General features: G+C 49.6%; 1 protein-coding gene across 4 annotated transcripts in view; it reads left to right on the top strand.

Moving 5' to 3' along the window:
* TK2 (thymidine kinase 2) overlaps positions 1-25,366 on the top strand; it is a 42,355-nt gene extending 16,989 nt beyond the window's left edge. For 2 of the 4 annotated variants that reach the window (XM_010355184.2, XM_030925487.1), the window contains 6 exons: positions 3,310-3,399; positions 5,673-5,746; positions 16,581-16,669; positions 17,219-17,298; positions 19,541-19,621; positions 21,276-24,919. In XM_010355184.2, the coding sequence (XP_010353486.1) occupies positions 3,310-3,399; positions 5,673-5,746; positions 16,581-16,669; positions 17,219-17,298; positions 19,541-19,621; positions 21,276-21,374 (513 nt within the window). In that variant the 3' untranslated portion in view covers positions 21,375-24,919. Of the gene's footprint in view, positions 1-3,309; positions 3,400-5,672; positions 5,747-16,580; positions 16,670-17,218; positions 17,299-19,540; positions 19,622-21,275 lie in introns of all 4 variants that reach the window. The other 2 variants (XR_747002.2, XM_010355185.2) reach the window with 2 other exon arrangements.
* Positions 25,367-25,808: the final 442 nt, after the last annotated feature.

The raw sequence follows: 25,808 nt of genomic DNA, 5'->3' as shown, positions 1-25,808 counted from the left end.
ATGAATGAGAATATATGATATTTGTCTTTCTGTGCTTGGCTTATTTCACTTAACCTAATAACTTCTAGTTCCAACCATGTTACTGCAAATGGCAAGATTTCATCCTTCTTCATGGCTGAATAATATTTCATTATGTGTATATACCACGTTTTCTTTAACCATTCATCATTGATAGGCACTTAGGTTGATTCCATACTTGGGCTACTGTGAATACTGCTGTAACAAATGTGGGAGTGCAGATATCTTTTTAATATACCGATTCCCTTTCATTGGAATATATACCCGATAGTGGGATTGCTGGATCACATGGTAGCTGTATTTTTAGTTTTTTGAGAAACCTTCATACTGTTGTCCATAGTGGCTGTACTAATTTACATTCCCACCAAATATGTATGAGGGTTCTCCTTTCTCCACACGTATCGCCTGTCTTTTTGATAAAAGTCTTTTTTTTTTTTAAACAGAGTCTTGCTCTGTTACCCAGACTGAAGTGCAGTGGCATGATCTCAGCTCACTGCAACCTCCACCTCCTGGGTTCAAGCGATTCTCCTACCTCAGCCTCCTAAGTAGCTAGGATTACAGGTGTGCACCGCCACACCCAGCTGAATTTTTTTTTTTTGTATTTTTAGTAGAGATGGGGTTTTACCATGCTGGCCAGGCTGGTCTTGAACTCCTGACCTCAGGTGATGCACCTGCCTCAGCCTCCCAGAGTGCTGGGATTACAGGCCTGAGCCACCGCCCCTGGCCTGATAAAAGCCATTTTAACTGAGGTGAGATGATATCTCGTTGTACTTTTGATTTGCTTTTCTCTGATTATTAGTGATGTTGAGCATTTTAAAATATACCTGTTGGCTGTTTTCACGTCTTCTATTGAGAACTATCTATTCAGATTTTTTGCTAATTTAAAAATCAGAATTTTTTTTTTCCTACTGTTGAGTTGTTTGAGCTCCTGATATATTCTGGTTATTAATCCTTTGTCAGATGGGTAGCTTGCAAACATTTTCTCCATTCTTCGAGTTATCTCTTCACTTCGTTGATTGTTTCCTGTGAAGCTTTGTAGCTTGATTTAATCCCATTTTTCTGGTTTTGCTTTAGTTGCCTGTGCTTTTGGGTCTTACACAGAAAAATCTTCACCCAGACCAATGTCCTGGAGCATTTCCCCAGTAGTTTCTCTTAGTAGTTTCTTAGTTTCAGGTCTCAGATTTCTAAGTCTTTAGTCTGTTTTTGATTTGATTTCTGTATATGGTGAGAGATAGGGGTTTAGTTTCAGTTGTTCTGCATATAGTTATTCAGTTACCCCAGCACCATTTATTGAAGAGATTGTCCTCTCCCCACTGAATGTTCTTGGTGCCTTTGTCAAAGATGAGTTGGCTATAAATGCATGGATTTGTATCTGAATTCTCTGTTCTGTCCACTGGTCTTTGTGTCTGTTTTTATGTGAGTACCATGCTGACGTGGGTACTTATAGCATTAAAACATTTCTTTTTTTGAGACAGGGTCTTGCTCTGTCACCCAGGCTAGAGCACAGTTGGCATAATCATAGCTCAATGTAACCTTGAACTCCTGGGCTCAAGCGATCCTCTTGCCTCAGCCTCCAAGTAGCTGGGACTATAGGTGTGCACCACCATGTCTGGCTAAATTTCCTTATTTTAATTTTTTAGAGACGAGGTCTCACTTTGTTGCTTAGGCTGGGCTTGAATTTCTGACCTGAAGCAACCCTCCCTCCTTGGCCACCCAAAGTAACAGGATTACAGGCAAGAGCCAGTGCACCCAGCTGTTACTACAGCTTTGTAGTAAATTTTGAAGTCAGGCGGTGTGATGCCTCCAACGTTGTTTTTTTTTTTTTTTTTTTTTTTTTTTTTGCTTAGGATTGCTTTGGCTAGTTGGGGTCTTTTGTGGTTTCATATCAATTTTAGGATTTTTTTTTCCTATTTTTGCAAAGACTGTCATCGGTATTTTGATAGAGATTACATTGAATCTGTGAATTGCTTTGGGTAGTATTGTCATTTTAACCATATTAGTTCTTCTAACCCGTGAGTGTAGAGTATCTCCTTTTGTGTGTGTTCTCTTCAGTTTCTTTCATCAGTGTTTTCTAGTTTTCCTTGTATAGATCTTTCACTTCTTTGGTGAAATAGATTCCTAGGTATTTTACATTTATTTATTTATTTATTTATTTTTCGAGACAGGGTCTCACTCTGTCGCTCAGGCTGGAGTACAGTGGTGCAATTTCGGCTCACTGCAGCCTCTGCCTCCTGGGTTCAAGCAATTCTCATGTCTCAGCTTCTAGAGTAGCTGGGATCACAGGTGTGCGCCACCACACCTGGCTAATTTTTTTGTATTTTTAATAGAGACAGGATTTTGTCATGTTGGCCAGGCTGGTCTTGAACTCCTGGCCTCAAGTGATCCGCCCGCCTCAACCTCCCAGAGTGCTGGGATTACAGGCATGAGCCACTGTGCCTGGCTGTTATTTTATATTCTTTGTAGCTATCGCAAATGGGATTCCTTTCTTGATTTCTTTCTCAGATTGTTCACTGTTGGTGTGTATACGTGCTACTGATTTTTGTATGTTGATTTGATTCCTGCAGTATTACTGAGTTCGTTCATCAGTTCTAACAGTTGTTTGGTGGAGTCTGTAAGGTTTTTTTTTTTTTTTTGGTAATTTCAACTTTTATTTTCATTTTGGGGGGCTACATGTGCAGGTTTGTTACCTGGGTATATTTCACGATGCTGAGTTTTAGGGTATGATGGATCCCACCAAGTAGGTACTGAACATAGTACCCAATAGGTACTTTTCAACCTTTGCCCCCTCCCTTCCTCCCCACTCCAGGAGTCCCCAAAGTCTATTGTTGCCATCTTTATGCCATGAGTACCCGTTGTACCCTCTTATAAGTACCCACTTAAAGTGAGAACATGCAGTATTTGGTTCTCTGTTCCTGCATTAATAAGCTTAGGATAATGGCCTGAGTCTTTAAGCTTTTCTAAGTGTAAGATCATGTTGTCTGTGAACAAGGTTAAGTTGACTTCTTCCTTTCCAATTTGGATGCCCTTCATTTCTTTGTCTGGCCTAATTGCTCTGGTCCTTTGGAGACTTTCCATAGGCTCCTATTATCGCTGTTACCATACCGTCCTCTAATTGTTTCAGTGTCTGCCTTTGTCCACCCTGCTGTCAGACCCCTGTGATCATGCTGGGTCCATCTTCAGCCCCAACCCTGCGTGTGTAGATTTCTTGAGCTGTCCTTCAGTGCCTTGTGAGACCAGAGTCCTCCTGCAGATGCCACTCTGACGGAAAGTGCTGTGTTTTCCCTTCTGCAGGGCCTGATGTACCAAGATGCCTCTCGCTGGGGCCTTACGCTACAGACTTATGTGCAGCTCACCATGCTGGACAGGCATACTTGTCCTCAGGTACGTTTCAAATGCTCAGTTTCAGCCTTCTTAAACATTTTCTTCAGACTTGGGGTATGTGATTGCCAGGAAGGGAAACTTCACAAGGAAGCCAGGCTAGGCCTTCAGTGCTGTGCAGGCCTCTCTGTGTGGGGCCAAGGTCACTGACTTCTGCAGTTCTCTTCTGACCAGCCTCTAGTGCCCCTACCCACAAACCTCAGCCAGCCAGGTGGTGCCCCCGTCAGGTCAGGACCACTGCTGGACTCAATGCCGTTTAACTTAGTTCTTCTCAAAGTGTGGTCCCTGGACCAGCAGCAGAAGCATCACCTGGAAACTTGTTAGAAATGCACATTTTCAGCTGGGTGTGGTGGATCCCACCTGTAATCCCAGCACTTTGGGAGGCCAAGGCATGCGGATCACCTGAGGTCAGCAGTTCAAGACCAGCCTGGCCAACATGGTGAAACCCCATCTTACTAAAAAATACAAGAATTAGTGTGGCGTGGTGGTGCGCACCTATAATCCCAGCCACTTGGGAGGCTGAGTGAGGAGAATGGCTTGAACCCGGGAGGCGGAGGTTGCAGTGAGCTGAGATTGCATTACTGCACTCCAGCTAGGGTGACAGAGTGAGTCTCCATCTCAAAAAAAAAAAAAAAAAAAAGAAATTCTGGTCACATCCCAGACCTGCTGAGTTATAAATTCTAGGGATGAGGCCCAGCAATCTGTGTTTTATCAAGCCCTCCAGGTGACTTGAATGCATGCTTTGTTTGTTTTCATATTTGAGAACCACTAATTTGACCTTCATGGGGTCTGGCTCTTAGTTCAAATTCTTGAGACAAAGAATCTGATTGGTTCAGCTTTGGTCAGGTGTCCAGCCCTGGTTCAATCAGGTGTTGGGTACAGGACCCCAAGGCACAAACATGGCTGCTTAGGCGTATTCCATCAGTGAGGGTGCATCTAGAGACAGTCTCTTAGAAGAAAGGGGGCTGAAGAGGTCCTGATCGGCACCTATGTTTCAAGGCTGTAAGCACAACCTATGATGCCAGCTTTAAGACTCTGCATGAAGGAGACAGACTATCCCTACAGCATTTAACACTGGCACAGCTGCTGGACTGGACAGTTCAGTCCCAGTCTGGGTACCTGCAACAATAGCTACCATTCTTCTGTAAATCTGTCTTTTAAAATTGAAAGGTGTGAGCGGGATCTTTTTGGTGAGTAAAAATTTCCATCTCCCCAAATATCTGTCTAAATGACACAAATCCACAAATCAAAAGATCTGAGGTTAGCGCATTTTGCCTTTGCTAATCTGCTTTTCCTGAGCAGGCACTCAATTGCAAACCTAAGTTGTATCTAATGGTATTTGGATAGGAAGGGATGTAAGTGTGCTCCTCTATTTAAGGAAATCTGCCTCGGGAGGCAGAGAGAGATGGACAGACCAGGAAGGATGAGCAGAAGGAGACAGAAGGATGAATGGGGAGCTAGGAAGTAAGGAAAGAGAGGATGGAAGAATGGAAAGGAAGATGGATGGGCAGAGGATGGATGGACAGAGGGACAGCAGGGAGAGGGAAGAAATGCCTGGGTTATGGCTTTGAATCTGCCTCGGATTTGTTGGCCCAGGTCCCATGGTTGCTGTGGGCCATGGCCAAGTGAGAGTAGCGTTTGTCTGCCTGGCATCAAGGGTCAGGCACCTTTTGCTTCCCAGAGGAACGCTGGACAAAGGGCAAGATCGTCTGCAGAGGGTGTGAGCATCCTGGCAGAGAGGGGCGCTGTCAGGCTGTCTTCCTCCCTCTTGGGCGTTGTCCTTCCCAGTTTCCGTGGGCAGAGCCCCCAGAACGTCACCCTCAACCTGACCCTCGTGGGACTGTACCTCATGCATGCGGTCCCTCCACTTAAGCAAAGTCACCCTATTTAGGTCCGTGATAGTCACCACATGTTGCCTCAAGTGGACAGCTTTGAACGGTTTCTCCAGGGCATGGCCATGTTCCAATTGAGCCTCACCTCCCATCAAAGAGGCGGCTGCTGATGAGCCCTCAGCCTCAGCATTGCTGGGCCATGTATGCAGCTTTGGGGTGTGGGGCAGGTCAGGGTGGAAGGGGCACATAGCCTGAGCCTGGTGGCAGATGTGGTTTCTCCTCCCGGCAGGGGAGTGAGGAGGTCCTCCTGCCTCACTCTGTCCTCCGCCTTGATTCTCATATTCAGCAAAGTCCCCAGGCAGGGGAAGTAACAGACATTTCTTAAGGCCTCCTGGCTGTCTCCTCTTCCCCTGAGTTTGTGATTCTCTTTTTGTTTTCCTTTAGGTGTCATCTGTACGGTTGATGGAGAGGTCGATTCACAGCGCGAGATACATTTTTGTAGAAAACCTGTATAGAAGGTACTGTAGTTTGCATAATTGATAATTTATTAAACCACTAATTTTTCAAAATGAAATAGAAATTTGTTTATTTGATTGACAGATATGGAGTACCCGCTGTTGTATCAGTTAACCATTGCCGTAGCAACGTGCTATAACAAACAGCCACTAATCCTCATGGCAGACAGCTATCTGCATTCGTTGCCCAGTCAGCCAGGTTGGTCGCCAGGCAGCTCTGCTGACCTTGGCTGGGCTCAATGAGATGTCTGGGAATCAGCTGATGTAGGAGGGCCTAAGCAAGGGTGACTGAAGGTGGCTTATTTCTCTTCCTCTTGCCTGTCACCCTCCTTCTGGGACCAGCAAACCAGCCCAGGTATCCACTTCTCACGGTGACAGAGGGTAGAAGCAACAGCAGAGATGCAAGGACATGTCTTCAGGCCTCTGCTCCAAGTTAGCTAACATTCCATTGGCCAAAGCAGGTCACATGGTCACATGAGCCCAGGGTGGAAAGGTGGGAGGGTCCAGTGAGTTACACAGCATGGTGTAAGGCTATAGGGAAGGGTGGAGAGTTGGGCAAGTCAGACACATGGTGTGCATCGCATTTGTTGTGTTTTTCGCTAAAAGCTTCCCTCATGAGAGCAGACTCTGTGATATATACCTAGTTAGGGGGCTTCTGGTGGCCTGTGAGTGCCAAGGGCTCAGGCATGGGGCCCTCCATCCCTGTGCTCAGAGACTGCTGATTTCTCAGGGTCTTGGGGAAATGGGTTGCAGACCCCACCTGTCCCCGCTGTGAGCATGGGATACTGCTGTCCCTCCCTCTCAGAGCTGTTTGGATGTCAGCGCTGAAGGCCCTTCCTCCCACTCTCATCTGCAGCTGCCTTCCTAAATGTCGCCCTGTCTCCTAGCCCTCCCTGACCACCCTGTCTAGATAGGGCAAGCTCCTTGTTAGTCTTTGTTTCGTTTTTGGTTTTCGTTTTTGTTTTTTGAGGCAGGGTCTGGCTCTGTCACCCAAGCTGGAGTATGGTGGCACGATCTCAGCTCACTGCAACCTCCTTCCCCCAGGCTCAAGCCATCCTCCCGCCTCAGCCTCCCAAGTAGCTGGGACTACAGGCACACACCACCACGCCTGGCTATTTTTTTTTGTATTTTTAGTAGAGACGGGATTGCATCATGTTGCCCAGGTTGGTCTCACACTCCTGGGCTCAAGTGATCCTTCTGCCTCGGCCTCCCAAAGTGCTGGGTTTACCGGTGTGAGCCACTGTGCCTGGCCCCCTTGTTATTCTTAATGACTACCTTCTGTTAGTTTTCTTTGTACTATTTAAGGCAATCATATGAAATGATTTAACCAATTATGACCTACAAAAATGGCAGTTTTGTGTGGTTCAACTTAGTATGTGTCTAATTGTTTATTGCCTGCCCCGCCCCCCCACACCGGACCATAAGCTCCTAAGGGCAGGCACGAAGTTTGGTGTCCTTGCCTAGTGTGGACCCAGCACAGAGCGAGCTCCTGGTTGATACTTGTTAGCTATTGTTGGATGAGGGGACCTGTGACTGTGCTTTGGTCTCCAGCCCAGCTTGTTCCCCAGGCTCTGGCTCCCCGCTGTTTTGTACCTTTCATTTGAGGGGCCGCTAAAAAGGCTTCCCCTAGGAGCCCTGAGCTGCCATGGATCATACCTTTGAGCTTTTATCACCCCCCGAAAATGAGAGCCTCTGCACAGAGCATCAGAGCAATGCTGTGGGCTCAGGGGCTGGCAGCCAAGGTGAGTCCTGGCTGTGGCTTTGCCCCCTGACCTCAGACTTTTCTTGTGGGCTGCAGCTTGCCCTCTCAGCAGGTGGCATTCCTGACCTTAGAGCCCCATTTTTCACCTGACAGCCTGGGTTTCCAGGTGTCCACTGCTAGGTTTATCCAGCCCTCTGCCCTCCTCAGCTCCTGCTCTTTAGCACCTCAGCCAGAGGGAGGACAGGCAGGACAGAGGAGAGCGAGAGCAGAAGGGAGCCCCTGTTATGTTTGTGTACTGCTCTGATTAGAACCGTAGCCCGAGGCGGAGGTTGCAATGAGCCGAGATCACACCACTGCACTCCAGCCTGGGCAACAGAGGGAGACTCTGTCTTAAAAAAAGAACTGTAGCCCGAGGAACAGATCTTGATGGTGGGGTACGATTACCTGTGAACCTCAGAGAGTGGGGCTGTGTCTGTCTGTTAATCGCATTCAGCTTGGCCTGTTCTGTGTGGGGCCAGTGACTCTTGTTGCTTTTTTTTTTTGAGATGGGCTTGTGCTCTGTCACCCAGACTGGAGTGCAGGGCCATGATCAAGGCTCGCTGTGGCCTTTACGTCCTGGGCTCAAGAGATCCTCCCACTTCAACCTCCTGAATAGCTGGGACTGTAGCACATGTCACCATTTCTGGTTAATTTATTTCTTATTTTTTGTAGAGACAGTCTCCCTGTGTTGCCCAGGCTGGTCTCAAACTCCTGGGCTCAAGTGATCCTCCTGCCTCAGCTTCCCAAAGTACTGGGATTACAGGCATGAGCCTGATGACAGCTGTGCTTGCCCTGATGGCTCTTTTTGAAGCAAGTAATCTGGAATGGAATGGCCAGAGGTTAAGGGGAGAGGATAGAGTGTGGCATTTGGTGGGCCTGGGTTCTATCCTGGCTCTGAAGTTTGCTCTGTTTATGAGCAAGACCAAGTTTCTAAATTTCTCTGAGCCCATCTCTCATCTCTGATTCCTCTCATCCATCTTTGAAGAGCCTTTTGACCTGCCGCCTCCTTCATGTCTTAGGACCCTTTTGCGGGTCCTTGCCCACCTTGGTCTTTATTAAATTTGTGAGTTCCCCAATCCCACCCCCAAACCTATAGGCCACCCAGCGCCAGGTAGATTTCCCCAGGAGCCATTTGTCTTTGGCCCAGGTCACAGTTCCTGCTGATGGCCACAGGCTTTGGTAACTCCCACCCATGGTCCTGTGTCATCACATTTCTGATGTGTCAGTTCTGTATCTCCCAATCTCTATGGTTATGGCATTGGTCCAGATGACATGGGCCTCGCCTGGAGCTGTTTTGTGGGTGGTTTAGGAAGAGAATGTAGCTTTTAATTTTTTTAGCTCTTTTCCTGCCCTGATGACTTTATATTTATGTCTTTTCCCGGCCCTCCCAGAATGCATGGCCTCTGTGGTTAGGATTTCTGTGGGACAGTGAACCACAGAAGAAACTTACAGTGTCCTTCTTTCTGTTCTTGGGATCTAATTGTTTTAAGTTCATGTGGCTTTCCGGGGGCTCAGATTCCCCTGAAGACCTTGTTGGGGCCTTGAGACCCATCACTGAGATCTCTTGAAGCCAAAAGCTGTCAGTGGGCATGTGGCCTCAGGCACTCCAGAGGCTGCTGGGAGCACTGTGGCTGCCTGGAGGGCCAGGCTATCCACCATGGTCTCTAGGAAGATGAGAAAAGGCAGTGTTCCTTGGACCCTTTCATGGAAATCCTCTGAAGGCAGAGGAAAGCTTCCCACAGCACTGGTTACTTATCCTCCCAGCCCCTGTGGTCCAAAGCAGCCACCTGCCAACAACCTGGAAGTTTCTTGGAGTCTCCTGTTTTAACCTAGAATTCATTGGGATTTTGCATTTTCCACAATAGTATGTTCTTAAGTTTGTATCTAAAAATAATAATTTAAATACTTATCATTGAAGACAATGAATGCTGTATTAAACACCATGCTTTGCATGTGCCTTGGAGTTCCCACTCCCTCAGCCACATACCCCAGAGTCCCTAAGTCCAGGAGGCAGAGAACCGAGGGGTAGGGGCATTCAAAACACCTTCCCCAGAGCGTGATTCACTTGTGAACTGCACCTGCTTATGTGTTCCCTGGAAACTGGGGCATCAGCTGTCATGGTTAAGGAACAGGGCAGGGACCCATGGACAGGAGCTGCATTTGTTGTCTGGTTGTTGACCCTATTGGGCAGATACGGAACTGAGAAAGGATTACAAAGCCAGGGCTCCTTCCTGATCGGGCAGGAACTAACCACAGGAGGGGAACGTGTTCTGAACCCTGCTGTGTGGGGGCAAGCAGCAAATGAGGAAGTGGCAGGAGGCATCTAGATTTCTCTCATCAAGGCCAAAGGCTTCAGGGCCCACTGGGGCTCCCAAAGCTGAGAATCCTGAGGTACTAGCCCCAGGGGGAGACCCTGCCTCTTCCAGACAGGCCTTACTCTAAGCTTCTCCCACGACCACCTGTGCATCTTGTTTACGGGTAGATTTCGCTTCAGTAGCACTGAGGTGGGGCCTGAGAGGCCACATTTCTAGTAGGTACCCGGGTGGGACCACACTCCTACTGGCCAGGGATCACGCTTTGAGGAATATGGGCCTTACAAAAAGGTGGCAGGGCCAGGTGTAGTGGCTTATGCTTGTAATCCCAGCACTTTGGGAGGCAGAAGGGGAAGGATCACTTGAAGCCAGGAGTTCGAGACCAGCCTGGGCAACAAAGTAAGACCTCCGTCTCTACAAAAAAATTTAAAAATTAGCTGGGCCTGGTGGTACACATCTGTAGTCCCATCTACTCAGGAGGCTGAGGCAGGAGGATTGCTTGAGCCCAGGAGGTCAGGGCTGCAGTGATCCATGAGCATGCCACTGCCCAAGTGACAAGTGACTCAGTGGGACTTTGTCTAAAAAATAAATAAATAAATAAAAAAGGCTGGTAGCCAGGTGGTCCACAGGGCACCCTCCATCCCTGTGCTGCGACCCTTTTCCCCTGGAGTTCTGACGGTGAGGTGGGCTTCCTCGGGGCTTCACTGGACCTTTGGGGGTCATAAGAGCAAGAGCCCCGGCCTGAGGATTGTCTTCGGGGCCATGGTGAAAAGTTCTGCGCGGTGCAGGATTTCCTGTTTCCTCCACCTGGCCTGTGGTTTCTTAATTTCACCTTTGTAGCTTCATATTTGGGTTGCTGGGGGCTCTGTTGTGTTACGTTTGTTTTTAAGGTTTCTGAACTTACTCCTAGGCCAAGAGTCAGGCAGCCATAGGGCAAAGTAAAAGGTATTTTTAGCCAGAGCCACAGAAAGGATGAAGGGAAGGAATACTAGAGCTTGGCCACTCTCCGGACAACTCCAGCTGCCCTCGATGCAGCGGTCATCCACAATGAAGTATTACTGAGAAAGTAGATGTGGGTTTTTTGTTTGTTTGTTTTTGAGATGGAGTCTTGCTCTGTTGCTCAGGCTGGAGTGCACTGGTGTGATCTCAGCTCACTGCAACCTCTGCTTCCCAGATTCAAGCGATTCTCCTGCCTCAGCCTCCCAAGTAGCTGGGATTACAGGTGCCCACCACCATGCCCAGCTCATTTTTGTATTTTTAGTGGAGGTGGGGTTTCACCGTGTTGGCCAGGCTGGTCTCGAACTCCTGACCTCAAGTGATCTGCCCACTTCAGCCTCCCAAAGTGTTGGGATTACAGGCCTGAGCCACTGTGCCCGGCCTAAGTAGATGTTTTTAGAGGTTTCTGCTCCTCCAATGCAGATTACTATCATTGTTACTACCTATGCAAAATGTAGCATAAAACCGAGTTTGGCTGGGTCCTTTGCCCATACCTAGAATGAGGTGTCTTGGTTCCCACCTGCAGGGAGATCAGCCGGGTACTGGGAACCACACGGTGACATGTGGGGCGTCAGCTCCTGCCTGGGAGCTCGTGTTTCCTCATTTCCTGGGATGCTCTAGGAAAAGGCTTCCGAAAATGCCGTGATGGGGAGCCCTTCACAAGGTGGGAGGGCACATTACCACTGCCCCTTCAGTGCTCGGGTTGGTCTTTTTCTCTCTCTCAGAAATTCTTGCAACCTTGGTTCGGGATCTGTGGGGTCCTGGATAGAAGGGTGTACGGCAGGCTCAGGTCCCCAGAAAAGCCCACATGTTGGAATCCTGCATCTCCTCAAAGTAAAATTTCTTGAAAGGTATTCTTGCTCTTTGGGCCGTGAACAAATGAAGAGCTCGTCAGGGGAGAGACCCGCCTCTTCTGGCACTGTCTACCCCGGCGAGGTTGGGGTGTGCAGAATGTAAGTGCAGTTGTGCCACCAGGGGTTCGAGAGGGCTGTGTTAATTGCTGGAGAGGAAGATTCCAGTTACACAGTGTCCTTAAAGATGGGAACTTTTTTTTTTTTTGAGTCGGAGTTTTGCTCTTATTGCCCGGGCTGGAGTGCAATGGTGCAATCTCGGCTCACTGCAACCTCCACCTCCTGGGTTCAAGCGATTCTCCTGCTTCAGCCTCCTGAGTAGCTGGGATTACAGTCATGTGCCACCACGCCCGGCTAATTTTGTATTTTTAGTAGAGACAGGGTTTCTCCATGTTGGTCAGGCTGGTCTCAAACTCCCAACCTCAGGTGATCCACCTGCCTCAGCCTGCCACAGTGAGCCACTGTGCCTGGCCAAAGACGGGAACTTGTAAGGGGCGGGCAACTGGCTAGCATGAAAAGCTGAAGGTGGTAAGCAAAATTCATGTAGCTAAAGAGGCCACGCAGGTGACTGTGTGGGCCGAGTAATGGGAAGCAAAGGTTTTACAAGATTGCCTGGTCGTCCTTTTCTAAGAACAGAAGTGAGGGCGTGGAGTGGGGCCCAGCTGAGGAAATGGCATGCTGACTCACCTGTGGCTGGTGGTTGGCGACACTAAGTAAGACCTGGTGTTTGGAACCACAGGCTGGGCCTCCTCCCCTGCTGATTGGCCCAGGGGCTTAGGCTCTTCCCAGCTCCTGTCTAGACTGAAGCCTCCTGGTCTGGGTCATGGGCCTAAGAGCTGTGGCCTTCCTGCAGCTCAGGCTAGAGAGACACTGGACTTGATCCAGGTCAGCTGACAGAGTGGGGCGGGCGGGTGGTGCAATGGAGAGCATTTGGGTTTGGGGTTAGGGAGAGCCAGGCTTGAACCCCTGCTCAGACAGAGTTGGCCTTCACTTCTCTGATCCTCAGGTTTCTTCTATAAGCTAGCCTCACAAGGTCTTGTGAAAACAAAAGGAAATAACATATACAAGGGAGCTCTTCTAATCAATTCCGCACAGACTGGGGGCTCTCTGGGCCTCAGGGAAGGATGCAAGAAATTGTGCTGATGTAACAGCAGGATTCATGTATTCATGTGGACGAAGACCTTGGTTTTGCCCCCTTGGGGTCAGGGGAGGGGTGAGACTCCCATGCCCACTGTTGAGTCATGTGCTTGGATTTGCCAGACTTGGATTTGCTTGGTATTACTCTCTGTGCATTCTGTAGAAATAAAGGCTGTGGCTTGTCTTGTCGGTGGTGTGGGGAGCCCCATGCTTGAGACAGACACACGAGGAGCTGGGCAGAGTTCCTAGGAGGAAGTACGGTTAGAACAGCGCCTGCCGTGCCCCATGTCCCTCGGAGTCATGGAGATCAGGCTTCTGTTTCCTCACTCAGCTCAGCCACTGGTCAATCAGTCCTCCTGGATCCCCCAGCCTCTTCTGGCACACAGTTCCAGTCATGGATGGGTTTTCAATAGGTCTGGCCTACTGACCCTGCCCACGGGAGGCCACCCCACCAAGGACCCCTTCCAAGAACATTGGGAAGGGAGAGGCTGCCCCTCAGTCTGCACCAACCCTGTGGGGGAAGCCTTTTGTTTGACTGTGGTGGGAGTGGGAGTGGGAGGCCCCTGTGACTACCTGGAGCTGATTCCCAGGGGAGCTGTGGCGGGGGCAGAGCCACCAGAATCTCTTAGTCCCAGAGTCCCCCACAGGTGTGACCCCCTCCCCATGTCTCCATGTGTGGACCTCCGTGCACTGTGACCGTTTTGCAGTGGTGGTCGGTTTGGTTTTAGTTAACACTGCTTCATGTGTTCTGAGCTGTGGTTCAGTTCCATGGTCATATCTGTGGGCACCCTCCCAGCTCTGGGATTGGACAGTCTTCCTTGAACTATGTAGACACATGAGGTCCTCCGGCGGTTAGTCCAGCCTTGGAGACTTGGGAGACTGTCCCATGGGCAGCTTAGCTTCTCCTCAATTGCTGCTAACTGGCTCCACCCCCTTGGTGCCACCTCTTCTGTGCCCTCAAGCTGTGAAGTTTGCTGGAGTAGGGGAGAAGCTAATCAGCAGCTTCCTCATTGCATATCCTCATTTTCTTGGAGCCAGTTTTTTTCTCGGTCTAATTTTTCCAGAAACAGAAAATAAGAGAGAGTGGTTTCGTTTCTTGAACATCAGATATTCAGAGCTGAACTAACTGAAACCCAACTCAGGGTAGCCTGAACAATGAGTTGTCGTCAACTCCCAACAGATGGTTTAATTTGATGCCTCTGGCCTTGTTTCTCTGCATTTTCCTGCTCTGCATCCTGTTCGTGTCCTCAGTGCGATTCTTTCAGGGGGACAATGTAGTCGCGGCAGCATTGGGCTTCTCACTCACTGGTTGGAGTAAGGGCAGGTGTCTTGCTAGTGGCTCTTCCCTAAGCGTGCAGAAGTGTCTTTTCTGTAAGTCCCTGCAAACCTCCCTCATGCCTGCCTAATCCAAATCGGGCCCCTGGCTGGGGGAGGCCCTGCACTGATTGACTTAGCTTGGCTTCCCGAACCCATCGCTGGAACCAGGGGAGACGACTTCCCTTAGACCAATTGTGCCTACCCTAAAGCTTGGAAGCTTGGGGTGGGTCAGGTTTCCCTGAAGCCCTTGCATCTGTGGATGGACCCTGAATAAAGAATAGGCTACTTTTAAGGAGGTAAGTGGAGAGGAGGCAGGGAGGCAGCCTGTGGGCACAAAGTCATCACCTGAACTTGTAGTGCCTGAGTTTTGTTGACTGGGAATCCCCTCTGTAATGCTGCAGGATTTCCTTCCCACTGCTCCCGCCTCCCCTCCCCCATGCAGCTGGGAGTCCTGGCAGTCCCACAGGTTGGTCTGCCCTGGCCTCTGTGCTGCAGTCTGCTCAGGCCCCCCTGCTGTTCTCCGTCCACTGTCCCGCTCCTCTGTCAAATGCTCTTCTCTGCTGAGGACATGGGGGTGGTCTCATAGACTAGGGGAGAATGTCCCTTCCTAGTTGGTGTCATGCCTTGCTGTTAGGCCCCAAGACAGGGCTGCTTGTGCCCTTGACCTCCTAGAGTTCCTGCCTCACTTTTGCAGCCTCTTACTTCCTTCCATCCTCATCCCCTCGTGGGATGGAGTCAGCCCCTCCTTGCCCCCTCCCCCGGGAGCCTCCCATTGCACACGGCTCAGGTACAGTCACTCCTCCATGGCCAGTCTTGCTGAACCCAGCTCTGAGCGGGTCCCACATGGAGACACTAGTGGAATGGAGGATGTTAAAGGGAGAATTCCTCTGCTAGGCCTGTGGGGTCATCTGCCTGCTGATGTGCTTGTGCCCTCCAGCCGTGGCCATTCCTGCTCTCTCTTTCCTGTTGATTTCCTCCCAGGTCACAGGAAACCCACAGAAATACCAGGAATAGATGCCAGATTTCTCCTTCACCCTGGGCTTGTTCTTCCTTCCCACTTGTTGGCCTTCTTTTCTTTCTTTTAAAGTTAACATTTAAAATATGTAGTAGGCCGGGCACAGTGGCTCATGCCTGTAATCCCAGCACTTTGGTAGGCCGAGGCAGGTGGATCATTTGAGGTCAGGAGTTCGAGACCAGCCTGGCCAACATAGTGAAACTGTCTCTACTAAAAATACAAAAATTAGCCTGGCATGGTGATGCACGCCTGTAGTCCCAGCTACTCAGGAGGCTGAGACAGGAGAATTGCTTGAACCCAGGAGACAGAGGTTGCAGTGAGCTGAGATCACACCACTGCACTCCAGCCTGGGTGACAGAGTAAGACTCTGTCTTAAAAAAATAAAAAATAGAATGTGTAGTAATGCTCCCCAACCCCCACTGCTGATTTGCTGATTTGAGAAGTAATGTGTTGTTAAAATTTGGAAAATACAAAAAGGTATAAAGAATAAAAGAAAAGTCTCACATAGTCCTGCAGCTCAAGAAAAGCACTGTTTACATTTTGATATTTTTCTTTCCTGCCTTTCCAAGATGCATTGGTGAATACTTTTGGAAATGTGGTTGGGGTATACACAGTTTTAGATCATGTTGCTTTCACTGAACATTAGATTTGAAATTTTTCCATGCCATTAAATATTATTTTACAATATCATCCTTCAGTTACTGCATGAATTTTCTGTTATATAGATTTACCAAGATTTAGTTTTTTATTGTTTTAAACAGTGCAACAGTGAGCATCATGATTATTTTCACAAAATAAAATTTTTGTTTTGTCGGAGTCAGGGGTCTCACTCTGTTGCCCAGGCTGGAGTGCAGTGGTATGATCATGACCCACTACAGCCTTGAACCCCTGGGCTCGAGTGATCCTCCTGCCTCAGTCTCCCAAGTAGCTGGGACCACAGGCATGCACCACCACACCTAGCTAATTTTTTTGTAGTTTTTGTAGAGATGGGGGTCGTTCCATGTTGCCCAGGCAGGTCTTGAACTTCTGGCCTCAAGCGATCCTCCCACTTCACCCTCCCAAAGTGCTGGGATTACAGGCATGAGCCACCACCCTGGTCCACAAAATAAATTTCTAGAAGTGAAATTGGTTTGCTGATTCATTGCCCAACCTGAGCACTGTCTCTGTTCTCAGGGCACAAGCTTTAAAGTCCCTTTCTCTGCTTAGAGTTCCAATCCCAAGTGAATTCTCCCATCACTCTGTGCCATGGCCCTTGCAGCAGTGTGCCATAAGCTGCCCCCAGGCAGCAGGAAGTCGGGAATGCTTAGGGTCTTTGTCACTGCATGTTCAGTATTGCATGGATCACTTTGTGCCTTGGTACCCTTGGTGACTCCTTTTCAGTGAGAGCCATCTCCAGATCCTTTTGGGGGAATTGCATAGCCCAGAAGCTTTCTCTTAGGTGAATAAGCCCTTATAACTCTCATTGCAGTGGGAAGATGCCAGAAGTGGACTATGTGGTTCTGTCGGAATGGTTTGACTGGATCTTGAGGAACATGGATGTGTCCGTTGATTTGATTGGTGAGATGCACCCCTCCCACCTCCCTCTCTGGTCTCTCTCCTGGGCTCCTTGAGGATGTGCTTGGCTGGGCCCCAACCCTTGGGGGCAATGGATGAGGCACTTGACAATTCCTTCCCCATAAGAGTTCAGCCTTCTACCTGAGGGCAGACAGAATTTGGGGCTTCTGGTCTGTCATGGAGAAGAACCTTGGCCTTTGTTCTTTAAAATTCCCTCCCTGGCTCCGCTACTTTCAGACCTCAATCCACTGTGATCTGATGGGTTTTCTAGTTGGTAAAGATCAGGAAGGACAGAGCCTGAACATTCACTGAGACCTGCTTGGTGTGAGGCCTGTGCTGAGCTATGTCTATGAACAGAATCCCATTCAGCCTCAAAACGAATCCACGGGGCTGGTGACATGGAAAGAGAATGAAAATCGGGGCTGAGGGTCAGTGGTCAAGCCCAGAGCTGGCCCTCCCTGTGCAGACCTTCCTCCCGCCTTTGCCCGTGTGCCTGCTTCGCTTCCAAGCCATGAGCAGAGTCCTGAGAGCCACGTATTCTTTTAACCTCAGTTTATCTTCGGACCAATCCTGAGACTTGTTACCAGAGGTTAAAGAGGAGATGCAGGGAAGAGGAGAAGGTCATTCCACTGGTAAGAGGCCTCTTTGACTTGGTTAAAGACAAACTGGGAAACCACCTGTGTCCAAGTCCGGCTTCCTCTCCTAGCCCCACCCCCATGAGATCATTGTGCCCTTGTCTGCAGAGAGAGAAACGGGAACCAAGTGTATCAGAGGGTGAACTCTGACTTCCTGTTTGGCCAGAGACCCACATGGATGTCCAGATCTGCTTGGCTTCCTGTGGTCGCTGACTCACGGTTTGGCAACCTTCCTGCTTGGAGGCGTTCCCCTCCCCTCCCCACCTGCCCCTCCCCATCTTGGCAGCACCAGGGCTTGTCTGTTCTGCCTCCTGAAGATTGCCTGGCCTTGTGCTTTCTGGGTCCTCCCTAGAATGTGAGTTCCAGGAGGGCAGGACCAGCCCCCTTGTGTACTGCTGCATCCCTAGTGCTCAGCACAGTGCCCAGCACAGAGGCAGTGCTCATGCTTAGTAGTGCTTGCCCATTGGAGAGATACCATGCCCCTCTGAGTTCTGCTCAGGCCACACTGACTCTCATGGGGACTCTGCCAGTACAGGCCCGGGCTGTGCTTCTTGCCCTGGTCCTTCCCTCCTCACATCTCCCTCAAAATCCGGCCTCCAGGCTGCTGCGCGGCTGATATTTCCAATACTTATCACCACTTGTGCAATTTTCCAGCCTAGAACCCTTCAGTGCCTTGCTGCTGGCTAGGATGCAGTCCTCACTTTGTAATATGGCTTATGACCCGGCCCCAACTGCCTCTCTGGCATAATCTTCCTCCATTCCTTACTTTCTATGCTCTGGCTGTAAGGAACTAGTTGTGGCCACACACAAACATCCACACGCACAGTGGAGCTATGCAAATGTGCCTTTGCACAGTCGTTTCCTTTGACTTTAAAGTATTACTCAGATGTCACCTTCTCCAGGAAGCCACCCCGACCTTCTTTCCGTTGTAAGCCCCCCAAACCCACCACCTGGCTTTCTGTGATCACAGGCCTTAGGACAGCATACTGACACTATTTGTTTATACCTTTTTTTCCCCATCCCTCATTAATATAGGCTTTTTAAGATTGGGTCTTACTCTCTCTGTGTCCTCTGCATGTACCTTGGGGCCTGGTGTCTAGTAGTTGCTTAGTTAGTATTGAACTGAATGTCCCATGTGAAAAGCTGCCTCTGGAGGGAGACAGAAGTTGGGCAAGCATTCAGTGGGGCGTCAGGGGTTCTGAGCTCAGGATAGGCTGGACTGGGGGCCCTGGGAGGCCTATCCAACTCCTGAAGCCCTGCTCAGCCTTGTTTTTCCCTGTTGCCAGCATGATGCATTCCTGCCACGAAGGCCCAGGCTTCATTCTGGGCAGCTCCTTTGAAATCTTGGAGACAAGAATGCTAGGAAGATGGAGTGTAGTAGAATGGGGCCAGACTGGACCATGCTGTGATGGGCACAGCAGTTCTGCAGTGACCCAGATGCTCCCCAAGCCTGGGGTCCCTCCAAGTTGTGATCCAAGCCATTGTCTTAAGGGTTTGACCAAGTCCATGGGACACATCTTGCTCCTGTTGCCAAGGGAGAGCTGGGCAGCAGATGAAAAGGCAGCTGCGGAGTTGACACGTGAGCCTGTGATGGCGAGTGAAATCTGTGTGAGGAGCCATCCCACTCTGTGCCTGGGAGCCCGAGTATCTGCTCTGCCCCATATGTAGGCCCCGTGGCTCGAGAGGGCCTGTGCCCCTTTTTCCTTGGGCTCCGCCACATCAGGCTTTCTGCAGCTGGCGGTCTTTATAGTCTCGAGGGTCTATAGGTTATGAGTTTTTGAGGGGCTAGAAGGGCAAGGGGTGAGGGTCACAGTCCTCTTGGTTGCAAGACAGAGGGGAGGGTTTAGAGGCTGCCTGGGGCTGGGCCCCTGTCTGAAGGAACTGAGGCCCTGCTGCTGCAGAAGTGGCAGTAAATGGGAGAAGCCAGGTGTGGGTCCTGCCTTTTGCCTTGGCTTTGATTCAGGCGCCAGAGGAAGGGCCAGTATTTGTGCCTGTGAACCCCCAGTGGAGCAGAGCAGGGTGGCTGGTGACACTTCTGCTGTTGTTTTGCTCAACCTGGCCACCGAGTGTGCAGCCGCGTCTGCCACTGTCTGCCTGAGCCAGGTTTGCTCTTGCAGGGTTGCTTTGTCCGAGTCGCTGACCGTGGTCATTGACTATTTTGTCCCCCGCTGCTTGAGACCCTTGGTGGGCGGGGTGTGCCCTGCCCACTCCCGATAGACTGTTTATGTTTCCCTGGCAGGAATACCTGGAAGCAATTCACCATCTCCATGAGGAGTGGCTCATCAAAGGCAGCCTTTTCCCCGTGGCAGCCCCTGTTCTGGTAAGTAAGACTCCCTTACAGGGTACGAGACTGTTCTAGAAAGAGGAGTGACCCAGGTAATGTCAGCCATCTTGCAGACAGGGGAGGGCACAGTCCTTTAGAGTTTGACAACTTGGAAGGAGGAAGGTGGGAAGGCTGGTCCTCTCTCTCCTAGTCCCTGTTTCTGGGCTGAGTCTCAGAGTGAGTTGGCCAGACCCAAGGGAAGGCAGTCTGTGTCAATGCCATCACACCTGGCGGTTGTCACTGATCCAGCATCTTCAGCGAAGACTGTAGACCCGGGCTTCAGTTTTCACCGTTTAGGATGGTGGTTCCTCTGATGTGACCTTCCTTCTTCCGTGGATGGCACAGAACCTCATTTCACCTTTGTTTGGTGACTCAGGTCATCAGAAGGAATGTCAGTGTCTGGTCTGGGCTGTCACACAGTGATGCCCTTAGGAAGTGCTGAGGTGTGGAACTGTCTGTCCTGCCCACTAATGTCTCTGCATTCCTGTGTTTACTTTTTACATTTCTCTTGCTGCCATGTGTCATTTCTGACTGATATTGATGTGTCTGCCCCGTCAGCATTTCCTCACTTCCCCATCCTTGTTTTCCAGTTTGCTGTTTCCAGATTTCTTTACTCACACAAATGCGCAGTGGCCCAGATGCTCCCAAGAAATGCGGAGTCTGGGGTGCCTCTGAGTTTTGATTGGAGGGAACCTAAGATGGTTACATATACAACATGGGATGGGCTATGAGGCAGGGCTGTGTGCAAACTTTTGTGCATGGCTATAGGAACAATGTTTGATGGACTGTGAGGCAGGACTGTGCATCAGCTTTTGTGCGTGGCCATAGAAACATCTGTTTGGGCTCAAACACCTCTGCTCATGGCTCTTGTAGGCAGTGAGGTTGTGGAAAGTGAGATATTACTGTAGTAGTTTTTTGTTTGTTTGTTTTTGAGACAGAGTCTCGCTCTGTTGCCCAGGCTGGAATGCAGAGACAGTCTCGGCTTGCTGCAACCTCTGCCTCCTGGGTTCAAGTGATTCTCTTGCCTCAGCCTCCCGAGTAGCTGGGACTATAGGCGCATGCCACCATGCATGACTGATTTTTTATATTTTTTGTAGAGATGGGGTTTTGCCATGTTGGCCAGGCTGGTCTCAGACTCCTGGCCTCAAGTGATCTGTCTGCCTCGGCCTCCCCAAATTCTGGGATTACAGGCATGAGCCACTGCACCCGGCCTACTGTAGTAGATTTTTAAATAAGTACAGTTTATTTTTCTCCCTCATTATGAAAAAAAAAAAGGAGAGTAGAAAGTGATGAGGGAAAAAAACAAATTCATGAGCTTACAGGGTCTCACTATGTTGCCCAGGCTGGTCTCAAACTCCTGGGCTCATATCATCTTCAGGTGTCAGCCTCCCAAAGTGCTTGGATAATAGACATGAGCCACCATACCTGGCTCTTATAGTACATTCTTAAGTGAAAACCTCATTGGAAATGTAGATTGCCCTAGAGCTGAGAGCAATTTGGCTCTAACCTTCCTTTTTATCTGCCTACAACCTTCTCTGTGCCCCCTGCCCCCTGCTCCCTGCTGCCTGCTTCCATCTCTCTCTCTCCAGCTGTGAAGGGAGGATGCTGCTGAGGTCAGTGCAGCCCTGTGACCCATGTTTCTAATTTCCAGGTGATTGAGGCTGACCACCACATGGAGAGGATGTTAGAACTCTTTGAACAAAATCGGGATCGAATATTAACTCCAGAGAATCGGAAGCTTGGCCCATAGGAGGCAAAAGGTCTATGGATCATGTCTGAAAAATGCCTGCTGCTGCCAAGTTAGCTATTATGAGCAGTCTGGAAAAACTTGCTCCCAGGAGGGCTTTGTGTCTGGCCAGCTTGATTTTCCTAATGGTCTCATCTCCTTTGCTAGTGTCTTTGTCGTAAGTCTCTGGCCCTCATGGGTAAGTGACAAATGGGACCAATGGGTTTGCCAAGCCCTTTGCTGTTCGCAGCCTCACATTCCCCCGGTGCCTCTTCCAGTGGCTTCGTGCTGCCGAGTTGCTTTCATGAAGCCCTTAGGGAGAGCACCTGCTGTGTGCCTGATGTCATGCTGGAGCTGTGTACCAATCATCTCAGCCTTCATCAGGAGGCTGAGGTAGGAGTCTTATGTCCCAGGTGAGGAATTTGAAGCGCAGAAAGATTGAGGGCTCCCCAGAGGTCACACAGCCAGTGTGCAGTGGAGCTGGCACCATTCAGACTTTCAGCCAACTCTGCAACTTTCCTTTGCCCTGGCTGCCTCCTTCTGAGAACTGTTCCCCACCACCCTGCCTCTTCTGGTTGGAGGCTTTCATGTCTCTTTGGGGAGAGCTGGCAGTGTGTGGAGCCGATAACATTTTCTCAATGTTGAGCAGTTCCCAAGGACAGTCAGCATTTCTAGACTTTCACAAAATTGTGCTGCGTTTGACTGGAGCCCTGTGTTCAGTGGTTTCCCTGTCTGAGGCCACTGCAGGCCCATCTACCACGTCCTCATGTGGATGTTGAGGACCTTAGGAGATTCACATGCTGGCTCCTGAATGGTGCTCTGTCTCCTTGGTGATGAAGGTCCTGCTTGAGCTGCTGCCAACTCCATGTCAGGGAAGTCGCTTTTGGTGTGTGGCTGGTTTGCCCAGAGTCAAGCGGAGGCAAGGGGCAGCCAGCCCTGGCTTCCAAGCCTCCCGTACTATCTGTGTCCTTGTATAAGGAGCTTTGCTCTTGGAATTACTGAAAGTCTGTGGCCCAAGGGAGAGGCACAAGTGGCCCCTTAAGTCTTTTTGAAATGTTCTTTCATCCAGGGGAATGCCTCGAGCCATAGAGCCTGAAATCATCTTTGTTGATTCAGAAAATACCTTAACTTCACTCAGCTGGAACTGCGTTGAAAGCGAGGCTGTCCCTTGGATCAAGCAGAAAACAAGAGAAGGAAAGAACATTCCCTTTGGAGACAGTCTGGAAAGCTGGGATTTGCAAATAAAGGCTCTGGAAGCATTGCTAGTCCTGAAGCTTTGGAGGTGGGCAGAGTGAGCTTCAAGAAGACCGGATGCAAACCCTGGGAAGGATTAAGGCTCAACTCTGGAGAAACAGGCCATGGGCTCTCAGAGCAGCCGTTACCTGGAAATAGAGGTAGCAAGGCCACTCCCAGGCCCCTGTGAGTATGGGCACCTGTACGTGCAGTGCTCCAACTCTGCAGAGGTGCCAAGTGACCCTGCTGGACCAGTCCCAGAGAGTTAAGAACTCAAGGCCTTCAACTCCTGGTTCTTCTGTTTGGACTAGTTCTTGTGCCATTGGCAGGATGAGAGGCAGCAGCCAGGCGGGAGCTGTGTCTAGCAACACCTGTAGCCCATGTGCTGCTAATTAGCTGGAAAACTGGGGAAGGCAGAACCTTTGCTACCAGGAATCTTGACATGTGGGGTCCATCTTGAGAATTTGTAAATGAACAGTCCAATATTTCCCCTAGGCTCATTTTGCTCATCCATTTTGGGGGAAATGTGATTTCTCTTTTTTTTTTTCCACTTTTTTTTTTGCCCAAGGCACAATCTCAAGAGATCCTGAGAACATGTACCCATGATTTTTCTCTTACTCTGTGATACCCAGTAACTCCTTCACCTAAGCCCTGTTGTTGATTTTGAAGTGCTTCCTGGGCCAGTGATTTTAGCTCCTGCCAGCATCCTTTTGCCAGTAGAATAACATGTTTTTATTTTTCAAATCCCATGTTTCCTAACATGGAAGGTATGGATCCAAGAAGAGCCTGCTGTCCTCCCTGCCTTCCACCTTGGAGAGGAGGCTGGGTGCATCAGCAGTGGCCAGGGCAGGTCGCAAAAACCTCCCATCTTAGAGACCATACCTGAAATGGCTGAAGCCAGCTTGCACAAGGGCTGCTGTCCCCCTGTGGCAGGCAGAGCTGGTGGGGGCAAGGGCCACAGAGCAGTGGACCGGGGTCCACACTGTGGACCAGGGCAGGAGAAGGACAGATGGGACATGGGCACAATGGGGCCTTGTCCTTAGAGCACTGGGGGGTCCTCCCCAGAGGCTCCTGGCCGTGGCTGGGAGGGGCATGGCAGGGGCTGGCATCCCCTGTAAAGCCAGAGGGGCCACCCAGGGCAGTGACATTCCAGATGTGTTGGGCCCACCTCATCCTTGCTTTGAGACTGTAGTTCCATGGGGACATGAAATCAGTACACGCCAGAGCTGCTTAGCTGCTCTACCTCTTACTGACTTTTTAAAAATGTTGCACGTCATATACATTAGTGTTTATTCCAGTTTTTATTTAAGCTTTTTGACTGTACATGTAAAATATGTGATTATAACCGTTTAAAAATATCGTATGTACCTGTTTTTTTTGGGAACTAGATAGAAATATATTTATCTTTTACACAAAAGAAGTGTGTAGCGGGGTGGTCTCGGGCTTTGAGGTGGCTTAGTGGCCAGCGGGGTCCCAGGCTCTTCCCACCTTTCTCTTTTGGTTCCACCTCTTGGCTCCTGGCTTCCTTCTTCCGGGGCCTGACTGTCCAGGATGGTGCCTGGAGCTCCTGCTCTGGCCACGGTTGGCATGAGAGCCCACTGCTCCCCATCCACACTGTAATCCAGATGCTGATAATGTCCCTTTCCAAGGCATAACTAAGATAAGTTGGAAGGTTCCTACAAGGCTTTGCTAGAGGCCCTGGGAGGTGGGGGAAAGGCAAGAGGGCAGTGCCCACCCGCAGACCCGGTCACATGACCTGGCATCAGCGCTGCGGAGTCCTCTGGGCCTCACCTCCCTCTCCCCTCTGCTCCCACGTCATCCCACCCTCATCCTCACCCTCACCATCCCTGTCCCGCACCATAATGTCCCTTGTGAGGCCTAACCCTGTGAGGAATGAAACCACCTTGTCCTTGTTCCAATGACATGAGTGACCGAATTTACAAACGAGTGAATGTGGACCTCTGGAAACATTACCCAGCTTGTTTTTGCCTTTCACTTTCTCTTTCTGCCCCTTTCATTTCCGTAGGAGCCCTTCACCTAGATGAGAAGTGTCCCCCCGCCTGGGGAAATGTCAGTCAGAACAATCTTCCTGCAGACTCGCACCATTAGACCTGGGACGGTGGTGCCATTTAAACCTCAGAGCAGGTAAAAGGTGGTCCTGAAACCTATCTACCCACAGGGTACTATGGAATCTGAATCACTTCTGTTTTCCTAGAGCCCTGGGGTGGGGAGGTCCCTCAAGTGTTCACGTGTGTGTGGAATGAGGAACACCCATCTCCTTGGCCCTCTCCACCCTGAAGAGTTAGTTATTAAAATAATTGACAAGCTCTTGCAAATGTCAGTCATCCATTGTTCAGAATGGAATAGTAATCATACATCCCTGGCTGCTCTGGGCTTGGCCAGAATTACTGAAGGCCTCAGGGTTACTGGCACACACTTTCTTTTCCTAATAATCCCATCCCCTCAGCTTCCCTAAGGCTGGAGTGAATTTCGTGTTCCTCTAGTTTACATAAGACAGTGAACTTGGCAGAAGCTATCATTAAACAGAAGCTAAGAGAAAGCCTATGTCATGGAATCCAGAATGTGTATTGCCATTTACTGCTGTCCACAGAAGCTGTCTTGAATTTCTTTCTGTGTTTCTTCTTCTTTTTCTGTTTACCAGACTGGGCTCTGGGCTCTGTGGAACACAGGTGTCCTGGGAGATAGTTAATCATTACAAAATATTGGAAACAATCTAAAGATGCATATATAAGAGAGTGGTTAAGTAAACCATTTTCCATTCACATGATGGAGTACTATGCAGCTGTACAGAAGAATGAGGAAGATCTCGGAATAGTTATGAAATAATTTCTAGGACATAAAGTTATATGAAAAAAGCAATGCCCAAATGAGTATCTATAGTTTGCTATAGATACTTTGTGTTAGAAAGTAGAGAGTCCGGGTGCGGTGGCTTATGCCTGTAATCCCAGCACTTTGGGAGGTGGGTGGATCACCTGAGGTCAGGAGTTCAAGACCATCCTGCAACATGGCAAAACCCCATCTCTACTAAAAATACAAAAAAAGTAGCCAGGCGTGGTGGTGGGTGCCTGTAATCCCAGCTACTTGAGAGGCTGAGGCAAGAGAAATCGCTTGAACCCAGGAGGTGGAGGCTGCAGTGAGCCGAGACCACGCCATTGCATTCTAGCCTGGGCAACAAGAATGAAACTCCATCTCGAAAAATAAATT

Source organism: Rhinopithecus roxellana, chromosome 20, assembly GCF_007565055.1.
Source record: "Rhinopithecus roxellana isolate Shanxi Qingling chromosome 20, ASM756505v1, whole genome shotgun sequence".
In the NCBI taxonomy this organism is placed as follows: domain Eukaryota; kingdom Metazoa; phylum Chordata; class Mammalia; order Primates; family Cercopithecidae; genus Rhinopithecus; species Rhinopithecus roxellana.
Note: the sequence above shows the minus strand (reverse complement) of the source record. Positions and strands in the feature narration are given on the sequence as shown.